This window comes from Mytilus edulis, chromosome 7, assembly GCF_963676685.1.
Source record: "Mytilus edulis chromosome 7, xbMytEdul2.2, whole genome shotgun sequence".
NCBI lineage: Eukaryota > Metazoa > Mollusca > Bivalvia > Mytilida > Mytilidae > Mytilus > Mytilus edulis.
The window spans coordinates 14,747,528-14,760,246 of record NC_092350.1 but is presented as its reverse complement, the minus strand read 5'-3'; the positions used below and the strand labels follow the sequence as shown (position 1 = coordinate 14,760,246).

Genomic DNA, 12,719 nt, shown 5'->3' with positions numbered 1-12,719 from the left:
TACGAAAACGAATTAACCCCTTTGGCATGTGGAACAATTTGTGTTGACACGCTTATTTAAATACTCACGTAATCACAAAATATTTAAGAAGAAAAAAAAGGAAGATTACGATGTGAAATGATTGCATTAATTATTTACCGGAAGGTTTTTAAAATGCAATGTTAAATGTCGTATGAATACACGAAATTAGAATGTTACACAAAAAAGATAAAGATATTGAACATTGTTGTTTGAAATAGGATCTTTCCTCGGTAAATCAACGGTGTAAATGTTATTCTAATTTTGAGACAACCACGATCATTTTACCTGTAAACTAAAGGTGTCGTTAGTTGGTGTTGAGAGTTGTTGAAAAGGTTTAATAGTAAAAATATGCGAATACTCACCCGATTTCTACACATTCGAATGAACCTTCATCTATCGTATAATATGCTTTGATTAATTCCAGACATTCCCTCCTTCGCTTTTGAAAAAAAATTGGAACTGTAAAATAAAGTTTCAATAAAAACAAATATAAAATAACATTTGCAATGAAATTTAAAACTTAATGCTATAACTTAAATAAATGATTAAAGAATGATGTTTGGTCTTTTAGATTGCCATAAATATCGTCAATTGTCATTCTAATTATGACCACATGGAATTTGGTTATCATCGGATGAGTGTAAATACTTAAAAATTATTATGACCCATAGGCAAAGGGTATTGAATGTCTTAATGGAGAGTATGATAGAAGTTTTACATTTATTGGTATTGGTAATTTAAGTTTTGTAGGGTTTGTCATTTAAAAATTTAGTTAGTTTTTGGTAACATTTTCAGCTTACCAATATCTTCTTGTGTTGGATGCTGACTTGGAGCCTGAGCCATTATTTCTTGGTTCTACAATAAAAAAAGATACACAAATACAAATACATCAATTATGATAATAATTATAATAATATAAACAGTAATAAAAATTAATAATTATGATATTAAGGATGTACTAAGGTGAAATTAAATCAATCTGGAATTTCAAATTTAACTTGGAAGAGTTTTAGATAGGCATCAAAATAAGTTTAAATATTAATAAGTCATGGAGCTCCTTTTCGAGATATTTGATTTTTAAAATACGGCGTAAAAAGGCTGACTCGGACTTTTACCTTATATTTGCATTGGTGTTATTTGGGTCTCAAATAAAAAAAAAAGAAAATCAAGAATCTGCTTAAATTTTGGTAAATGACCTTTTATGAGCTTCTAAGTCTTCTATGAAAAGACAAATGGGTGTTATGGGACAAAATATTTTACATTGTATCATAGGGAAAACTTTCGATTGGATAAGTCTTCCAAGTTTGATATTCTAGATTGATAATTATGTAAATCTGTACATCAAATAAATTCAATGCAACGTGAAACTAAATCAACATAATCTGGTTTATTTGTAGAGATAATTTTTTATGATATTTTTCTCCCTACTCTTTTTGAAGAGTTAAAAAATACAGTATAATACTTCTTACCTGTTTTGTTTTGCTACCTCTTTTAAATGCAAAATGTACGTTCAGGTCAGATACAAAACAAAGGTTACAAAATTAAAAAGAACGGAAACAAACTGCCTTATAGTTTACCGTCTAGTACCTTCGCCTGACTACTCGTACAGAAAAACTATCCGGCAACGTTTGTTTCCGGCCTGTTTTATTGTTACCTTTGAATTGTATCTAATACATAACAGACTTCAAGGAGGAGTACTATGACGGCGTGCACAAAGCTGAGCCCACAAACGTAACGTCTTCAAATAACTAAAATCATTTACGACGTCGTCATTTCCCCCACAGAAAACATAAGCGTAACAAAAACACTGGACGCTCAGTTTATCACATAACTTTTAACATAAACGTTCTACATATTGCGTTTTTACGAACAACAAAGTGCAGCAAATGCACATTCTGAAAATATGAATAAATATAAGCTAAGTGCACTTTAATAGAAATAATAAGCGACAATGTCGTGGACCTTATTCAGAAAATAGCGTTAAAACGACATTTCTTTTAATTGTAACATAATAACTGGACATTTAAAAAATTGAAGTGTTCAGACTAGACAATCGAACCATTTAATATGTTTTATAAAATTGTAGATGAACTTCTCATTCAAAAATCTGTGATCATTTTCAATTTAGACGACGATGATCTTCTTGAAGTACTATTAGGAGCTGTTAATGATATAGTATACGATCTCGATCCTATAGATTGGTCTAGAATGATGTATTACATAGCAAAACATGTTCACCCCATGTTTAAAAAATTTAGACATGTAATATTTGAAAACAGGTTTAATTTTGAATTTTGAATAGACTTTGATTGAAAAACTTTGTGTTTTTGTTGTGTATACTGGAATATGTGTATTGTGTGTTTATCTAAATATGTTGTTTTTTTTTGTTTTTTTTCGAATGTAGGACAGAAAGTCACAGGACAAAAAGTCACTGGACAAAAAGTCACAATTCTTTTTTTCTGATTATTTTCTTTGAATAAAAACCGCTTATTTCTACAAACATATTTCTGTATTTTTCTTAAACTATTGTATATAACTAACTTTGTAAACAAAATTTATCAAAAATATATCAAAGATGATCAAATAATTGTTAAAAAAAACAAAATGTCAAAGTGGCTTGGCACTTAAATGGCTTCATGGTGCCAAGAAATATAACTTTTGCATGATTAAAATAAAATAAATCTTGATTTTTCAAGTATAATGACACATTTCCTAAACTTTAATATGAATATATGTATTAAAAAGTAAATATTTCAAGATATTTCTCTTATATATTCAAACAATTGCCAACAAATTGTTTGTGACTTTTTTTCCTGTGACTTTTTGTCCTACCAAATTTGTGACTTTATGTACTGTGACTTTTTGTCCTGTGACTTTCTGTCCGTTTACCTTTTTTTCATTCGGTATTTATCTCAAAATGTATCATATTTTGTTTATTGTGTAAATAATTATTAATTTCTTTTTGTATGCAAAATCTTCATATACATGGAGGAAATAAAGATTCATTCATTCAAACAATGTTGGTCCTAACAGTTTAATTTTTGATTAAATTCTGTCAAATGAGAATCGTAAAAAACATTACTTTTTCTCGTTATCTTCCGTTAACTCAATGCTAATGTACGGTAACCGATACCCATGTCTACTTGTACATGAAATAACGAAATTCCGTTAATAAAACTAAAACTTTGCAAATCGATTAAGTATATTCAAACGTATAACTGGCGAAAAATATTATTTGAAACAATTTAATTTTTGAGAATTTCTGTCAAAAATCGATTTAAAAAAGTTAATATTTCGGGATTTTTCAAAATGGCAGATGATGTATATGGAAATGTTGCATCAAATCAAGGATTTGTATAGTACGACCTTCATTGATTAAATTTAATTGTTCATGTAGAGTCGTTAATGTTTCTGTTATATTCTTTGGTGATATTTCGATATGATTGATTTCAAAATTTCTTGATAAAATTTTTTTTTTTTAAGAGTGACACGGGAACATTTTATTTTGACAGATATCCAAGATATACTGTATACCAGCAGAGACATATATACACATATATGTGTATATATGTCTCTGATACCAGAAAATAGTTAACAATAAAATTTTCTCTGCTTTTTTAAAGGCGTTTTACCTGTTTTCTGTATAATTTATCTTTTTAAAAAAAATATATTTATACTTTCCTTTTAGAACAAAAAAATATTTACGTCCCGAGAGAAAAAAAAAATCCAAACAATTATTATTGATAAATATTCTATACCTTCAAAATCCCACCACTTGACGACCAGGTGAACTCTGACTTGGGATGTAATGTTACATAACAATATATTGTCAGGTAGACGTGCAAAATAAAAGCAACCAGGTGACATTAAACATCCTGTGTATACATGTTTTACCAGAGTTTGAATGTTGTGATATACAAAAGTTTTCATACAAATATATCTTCTCTTCCCCGTGTCAAATCAGAAGAAGAATGTATCATAATACATTTTAAGAAAATATGAACATTATAAAACAATTTCTTTTTGCTGTAAAAGATAATCAAATTATTATTTATGTTTCTATAATTATATATTTTAAAGAAATATTTTGATTCAAATTTTAATTTAAATGGATTTTTTTTATTTCGTAGAAAATTAAACGAGATTCATTGAATATGATTTTATTATTATTTTTTTAATTTAATATTTTATGGAAAATCAAGGCATTCAATAAATTGATATTAAGTTAAACTTGCGAAAAAAAAATTTGTTATTGTATATATTTCAACATCTCAATCAGAACCGATTCCCTCACGCATGACTTCATGAAAAAATTTAGTTTTTGGAATTATTAAGATGTCTATCAACGGCGGACAGCGCACACGCCGCCAAAACAACATTCATACCCATTGCCCAAAAAAAAAACTAAATTTGAACTTGTAGGTCTGTAAATAGAACCATTTCAAAATTGAAATGTCACTTTTTTAGGCAATTTCTTGTGGGACAACTGATTTTGTAGGAGTTCAACTCTACGTACAACAGTAAATGATACATGTATCTCTTCGTTAAAGTATTCACCACAGCATGACATTCTCCGATTTTCAATATTTTGATCAGTTGAATAAGAAAATTTATATTTAGAAATGTAAATACCTTTTGAAGCGGTGACAATTACTCCACTCAAGCACAACCGGAAAATCCTCTCACGGTTTTTATTGCAGAACCAAATGTTCTGCGTGTGTAGATTGCCAGCCGTGCATATACTCACTGGGGTAAAGCTGATGACCGTAACTGCATTCACGGTCATCCCAAGATGTCGGATGAAAAATTAGGTCAGTTACTGTATTGTCTGTTAAAGTGTTTCTATATCATTTTCTTTACAAATCATACATTGAAATGATGTAAATTTATAAAAGAATCACTCGGAAATCACTAAATACTTCCGAGAAATGTGCATGAAACGGGAAATTCGATTTGAAAAAATCGTTAAGATGACCGTAAATCATAATCAAAATATTTTCAAGATGACCGTAACATAAAACAAGGATGACCGTGATTGGTAAAAAGATGACCGTAACCTGTAAAGGATGACCGTAATTTGAAAAGACTGACTGTTATTTATATAGGACGGCCGTAACTTTTATAGGATGGCCGTCAATTCTAAGAAATATCCGTATTGTATTCGAAGCTTCTTTTTTTTTTTTTTTGAGTTTATCGATCTCAATAGGGGCTCGGTTAGCGGATATAAATATGTTTCATAAATTTCTTTTTTAAACTATAATATAATTGGCCGTATTTTGGATTTATGACAATGATAGTAAATTGCATATTTCTCGTAAACAATGACATATTTATTGATAACGACGTTAAAATTTTAACACAAATTGACAGCGGTACGACGAAAATTTGAAGAAAAATTAATGTGTCCCTAGTACACGGATGCCTCATCTACACTATCATTTGGAGCATTAAAAACATTAATAATACATATGACTATTCAGTAATCGAGCCCATGTGTATGGTTCCAGAGGAAGCAGATTAAAATCTTAATTTGTCTTGATATATGCAGGCGGAAACACTTTTGAAATAGAACAAAAGAATCGAAGCTCTTTGTTTATCGAGAAGGCGATAAATGTTTACTGTAATGTTTGATAAAGTAACAAAATTTTAAAAAGTTAATAGAAACAAATAAAACGACATTTGCATAAGTTTTCAATTTATCTATTACATAGTAATGCAAAACAATAAGATATCAAGTCGGCGACATGGGTATCTATAAGTTGGATGTAGAAAATGCATAACCTCCGATTTTTTTAATTTTTTTTAACACGGATGGAGAACATATCAATCTTTTAGTTCAGAAATTTTCGTGTCTCCCCTTTCATTATGAGAAAAAATTCCTCAAAATTGGTAGCGATTGTATCGAAAAGAGAAAATCGAGTGCACCCTTTTATGGTAGGGCATGTTTGGGATGTATATTTTGTCTTTAAAACGTATTTCATATAGCATCTCGCTCCAGATTATATCATTTTTATAAATCAAAGCTACAGGTTGACTTTATAACGTAAATAAAGGGCTGCGCTTAGGCGCATGATACGCCCGTTGCTCTTTTAACTTGTCTTTTATGCTTTAAATGAATTTATATGATCAACTAGAAATAGTGTGAGCCCTGTCAAATACAAATAATAAATAAAAATGCACAAAAAAATTGGCACTATTAAGGCTACCTTAGTTTGTTTTCTTAATTTTTCATCCATACATAAAATTTTGTGAAAGTGTTAGTTATAGTCCCAAAATTGGAAAAATCCCCCCTTTTTTAAGCATAAAAATTCATAACACGGAAATGTAAAATCTGAAATTTATAAAAATTGAAAGGGAGCTTACATTAATAGATATAAACAATTCACCAAAGTTTCATGGACATTGGTGAAAGCCTTTTTGAGTTATTGTCCGAAGTGTTAAAAATCACCCTTTTTTTTTATGAATAAAGCCCCATAAATCCAAAACTTAAAATCTGAAATTTATAAAAATTGAAAGGGAGCTTACATCAATAGATATAAACAATTCACCAAAGTTTCATGGACTTTGGTGAAAGCCTTTTTGAGTAATTGTCCGAAGTGTTAAAAATCCCCCTTTATTTATGTATAAAGCCCCATAAATCCAAAACTTAAAATCTGAAATTAAAAAAAAACGAAAGGGAGCTTACATCAATAGATATAAACAATTCACCAAAGTTTCATGGACATTGGTGAAAGCCTTTTTGAGTTATTGTCCGAAGTGTTGAAAATCCCCCCTTTTTTATGAATAAAGCCCCATAAATCCAAAACTTAAAATCTGAAATTAAATAAAAACGAAAGGGAGCTTACGTCAATAGATATAAACAATTCACCAAAGTTTCATGGACATTGGTGAAAGCCTTTTTGAGTTATTGTCCGAAGTGTTGAAAATTCCCCCTTTTTTTATGAATAAAGCCCCATAAATCAAAAACTTAAAATCTGAAATTAAAAAAAAACAAAAGGGAGCTTACGTCAATAGATATAAACAATTCACTTAAGTTTCATGGAAATTGATGAAGGTGTTTTTGAGTTATTGTCCGAAGTGTGGACGACGGACGGACGGACAGACGGACGGACGGACGGACGGACGGACAGACGGACGGACGGACAACGGTATACCATAATACGTCCCGTCCCGGACGTATAAAAAATGACAGTACGAAAAGATGAAATATATGGGTCAAGTGAAATCTAATGAATCACAAAAACAGAGAAGGTGTGTTCGAATAGCTATTTTTTTTCTTTAAAAGTACTTGACGACAGACAGTCTTTAAATTTGGATGATGAAAATGGATATCTTCGAAAAAATATGATTTTCTTGTGTGTGATAACTAGGGTGTATAATCTTCGACCACTGAAAATGTTAAGTCTGCCCTTCCACGAAATATTTAATTAGAAATTTTTTAAATAAAAAGGCTTAAGAATTTTCGAAAATTCCACCTGACATCCGAACAGACAATATTTTTAAGTTGAATCAATGCAGACAAAACCATTAACTGATACTCAATAGCTAATAGATACATTTGTCTTTAAAAATATAACTGACATATAACGATCGTAATGGTGCTATATGGATAAATTTATCAGTTTTCAAGAGCAAAATTGGCAGAGCGTCATCCCTACAATGGCTTCCATTTCTACGATTGTGAGCATGAACTGGCGTAATGGGGGGATAATTTTGACGAAGTAGAATCCTGACTGTATGAATAAGATTTCTGTATATATACAAATTGACAACTTTCCGCCTTACATGTGATATGCTATTCGTACGAAACTATTTTAAGGATCTACTTTGCTTCACTAGTTTAGTCGTATGATATTTTCAAAATATTTTCTGTTATTTTATTTGCACGACAAAATGGAAGACGATATAATATCAATGGGTGTACATGCATTGGCATTTTTAAAAATGTGTATTTATTATATGTCAATAATTACATTAGATGTATGTTTCATTATAATATTTTATTTTGATTGGCTAAATGCACATCACGTGTTATTCCGTAAGCAGTTGCATTGCTCAATACAACTTTTCACTCATGATAACACGTGTTCCAACAATAAAGTGCACAAGTGAATTAAATAATAGAATATATAAAATTCGTGTTTTCATGATCATAGCTAAAAAATGTAATTATAAGTATTGAATGCTTCTTTTTGTAACTTTATAGGGTTGTAAAAGCGTTGACCGTGCGTACATTTTTAGAATGAAGCGCTTCCGCGCTTCATACAAAATGTACTTCGGTCAACGCTTTTACACCCCAATAAATTTACAAAAAGAAGCATTCAATTTAATCCAAGAAATAAAAAAAATCTTTTGTCGAGCAGTTGGAGGCTGTGCACCGCATTTTTTTCATTATACTTGTAAGGTGTCATTTTATCGCGCTTTTGTAGCATGTTTTCCCTACCTGTTCATTTGCATGTCTTTTTCCAAATTCGTTTTAAAAATTAAATCCTCTACTGTAAAAAAGATACATATAGTAATCTTTGCATTTGAAGCACGTCTTATTTTCTTCTACCTATAGGATAATACTCTCATATTAATATGTTTATACCAACACGATTAATCATTTGATACAAAAAGGTAGTTATATAAATACGGATATTTCTTAGAATTGAGGGTCATCCTTTAAAAGTTACGGTCATCATTTACAAATTACGGTCATCTTAAAACCAATTACGGTCAGCCTTGTTATGAATCGCTGATTCTGTTACGGTCATCTCGATTGTGATTTACGGTCATCTGAGCGATTTTTTCAAATCGAATTTCCCGTTTCATGCACATTTCTCGGAAGTAATTAGTGATTTCCGAGTGATTCTTTTATACATTTACATCGTTTCAATGTATGATTTGTAAAGAAAATGATATAGAAACACTTTAACAGACAATACAGAAACTGACCTAATTTTTCATCCGACATCTTGGGATGACCGTGAATGCAGTTACGGTCATCAGCTTTACCCCAGTGATACTAGTATACAATTGCTCTGATTTCAAAAACATTGTATACACGACAATATTTATCGACAGAGTTATCGGTCCTGAATAGGACTGATATAGTTGGGTATTGAGTAATCTCTGAGTAATGGTATGATTCATTGCTTATAATGAGACACCTCTCCACCGAACTGAGACCAAATAATATAGCACTAAGCAGTTTCCAATTAAAGGTCAGCATAGGGCCTTTAACAATGAACAAAACTCATACCGCATAGTCATATATGAATCAGAGCGAATGTAAAATTTGAAATCATGACTATGTTTTAAAAGAAAGAAATGCATATCATTCTTTCTTTTAAAACATAGTATTTTAAATTTTACATTCACTCTGATTCATATTTGACTTTAGCGGTATGAGTTTTGTTAAAAAAAGTTAAAAACAAGTTAAAATGAAGGTTTTCTACGAATAATAATGCGTTTTCTCGTGGGGAAGGGGGTGTGCAAGTATTTTTTTTTTATAAACCACGAGTGAGCTAGAAAGCAATCTTTAATATTACATCATTATGCCATCATACATGAATATTTACTTTCTGTTCCCTACTGTTGTGATGTTTTAACAAAATATTATTGTTTATAATCTTTCATATATTATTTCTCGTTTCAGCATTTGTGATGAAGTGGCTACACCTTTCTGGTTACTATTCATGTGTTGTGTATTAATGTATCGTAACACTTTATAGTTATTGGACAGGTTAAAATCAGACAACGAATCATCCAAACAGCACCAGATCATTTGTGATTCTAGCTGATTTCAGATTACTAGGAATAAATGATAATAGAAAGATAGAAAGTTCCAATTCGTGTGACTGATTTGATTAAATGATTAACAAATATTGAATAAGTGAAATACAGAAAAAAGATACAAGTTTAATACTGATTGTAATAAAGAAAACGTAAGTTTTGTTAATGAAATGAAAGACTCCAATACTAGAAGATGCTGACATGATGTTCTGACACATTGGACGATGCATACAGTCCAGAGATACTGACAATATCCAGTACGTACAGATCAAAGACACTGCACCAGTATCGATTATATATATTTTTTAAATATTGCATTGTGGTACATGTTTTATTGTATACAGGCAATAGTGCGGAAAACTAATTATTTTAATCTCCTTACTTTATACATTGAATGCACCTCGTATTTAGCATCTTCATAAAGGTACAGTCACCAATCTGTTTTGTAGTGTCCTGGATGACTTAGTTAAAAAGACATTCCCAAGGTTGATGGTCATTGGGCAAAGACCAGTAAAAATTGTTTTAATAAAATTCATTTGATTGATAATATGCCTTACAAAATGAGCAGTTTTTTTTTATTTTGTCCTAATCATATGTGATTGTCCTGTAAAAAAAGAATCTAGTTCAGTAAAAAATAATGTCCAGTTGATTTCCGAAAGCTTTTGGAACTACTAAACTTGATTTCATTTCAGTAGGCTATTGCATTAAGCTTATTTTCAAAAAAAAAAAATTCTATGAACATTCGAAACATTAGCATATCAGACTTGAAAATTGCATGTCATCGTATATAAATGTATTGTCTCGAGACTACAATAGTCAATAAGATGTATACATGTCTTACATAACGGTAATCAAAGTCAGAAAAATAACATCAAAATTGACCAATTATTGGAAACTTAGTACATTGACATAGTTTTATAAATATCAAATTGTTGACACCACATTCACATGGTGAACTAGCACTTTACAAATCAAATTCAGTATGTTGGTCAAGTATACCTTTCACACTCTGACCCATGATTTCGTATTCTCAGTATGCACTAAACTGGGCACTGGACATGAACCAAGAAAAAAAATATCATCTTCCGAGCATTCATCAGTATTTTTTCTGGATTGTTTTTATGTGCATTCGACACACTTCATAACCTTGGGAAATGTACTGGGTGTTTTATTGGTGGATTAATACTAAAATCAAGTTGATTAGGAAGCAGCATTTAAATTCGTATGACTTAATGAGAAAAGTTATGTCTGAATGGTTGTGATACCAGAATCCCAATATTTTGGGATGCCAGCATCCGGATCATATTGGGATGCCAACATTCGGATATTATGGGATGCCAGCATCCAGATATTTTGGGATGCCAGCATCCGCATAATTTAGATGCCAGCATCCAGAAATATTGGGAAGCCAGCATCCGGATATTTTGGGATGCCAGCATCCAGATATAGTGGGATGCCAGCATCCAGATATTTTGGGATGCCAACATCCGGATATTATGGGATGCCAGCATCAGGATATTTTGGGATGCCAGCATCCGCATAATTTAGGAAGCCAGCATCCAGATATATTGGGATGCCAGCATCCGGATATTTTGGAATGCCAGCATCCGGATATTTTGGGATGCCAGCATCCAGATATATTGGGATGCCAGCATCCAGATACTTTTGAATGCCAGAATCCCAATATTTTGGCATACTAGCATCCAAACTGATATGATGTCATCATGCCAATGTGATGGGATGCCAGCATCTAAAAATAATTGAAAGCCAGAATCTAATCGTTGAGGTACTCAATATGAAATTAAAAGAATTACATCAGCATCTATCAAAGGTGATGATACAATTTTAATTTTGTTCTTCATTATCCGCAGACACTTTTTTTAAATATGCTATATACAGAAAAAAAAGTGCTTTTTATACAAAATAATTTCACAACTACAAAAGTTATTAATATAATCGAGAGAGCATCCATAACATTTGAGAACCAATAAAATCTATAATGCAGCATCTACTATTCATAGAATAAAATGAATCAGTATGATTTTTGTAAAATGAGCATATGTTGATACTAAAACAAATGCAATATAGTAGAAATATTCCAAATATGGAACATGGCCGTAACATTTTCTCTAGACATTGAAATATTTAGTAGAATACAACATAATTTTACCTTAAAAGTTCATAAATTGTCATAAAAATTCTCTTTTAGCATATGAGAATTACAAATTTTATTTGAGGACTCATTTATAACATATCTTTATTTGTTCGGAAATCAGCATACTAATTTGTAACTACGTTTCTGAACTTGATACTTTAAACATCAGCCAATGATTTATTAATAACAAAACCGCTTGTACTGTACCCAGTGTCTACGATCACCCTACGAACGAGACCTAATATAAACATACTTTTAATTTTTAATCGTCGAACTAATCACACATAAGATTATATGCACAATTGAAGTTGCTTGAAAAAGTTAAATTTGTGGATTTCCTTATGAGATAAACTAGAGCGGGTAAAGGATAAACATCTTTTAAAATTATTCAGTCATATTTTTTTTATACATACCGCACTTCTTGGATCAACTATGTGATATATTATATTCTCCATTAAATAGCCGTGCAATCTCTTACATTTAGTTCCAAACTTTGAAAAAAAAATAGATATTCTAATACCCGTAATAAATAATGAACAATGAATTACCTACATACAATGTTCTATCCCGCTGTATGCGCTGACTGAAACTGACGAGGCAAAACGATGTATCTCGTATCTAAAATAAATGACACACTATCCACGTACTTTTGCAAAAAGCAGATCTTTTCACCCGTTAAATAAAACAGAGAAATGTTTAGTCACGTTGATACGTATGATCATTATTACAGAAGTAAACCAAAATCAGCATTGAGACGCTATCGTTT

The 12,719-nt window shown here is 30.9% G+C and overlaps 1 protein-coding gene across 1 annotated transcript in view; it reads right to left on the bottom strand.

The window, feature by feature from the left end:
* Positions 1 to 12,495, bottom strand: part of LOC139482978 (choline/ethanolamine kinase-like) — a 46,213-nt gene extending 33,718 nt beyond the window's left edge. Inside the window, exons 1-3 of the mRNA XM_071267009.1 lie at positions 12,367 to 12,495; positions 822 to 876; positions 384 to 480 (exon numbers count right to left, since the gene is read on the bottom strand). Coding sequence (XP_071123110.1) covers positions 384 to 480; positions 822 to 876; positions 12,367 to 12,408 — 194 coding nt within the window. The 5' untranslated portion in view covers positions 12,409 to 12,495. The remainder of the gene's footprint in view (positions 1 to 383; positions 481 to 821; positions 877 to 12,366) is intronic.
* Positions 12,496 to 12,719: the final 224 nt, after the last annotated feature.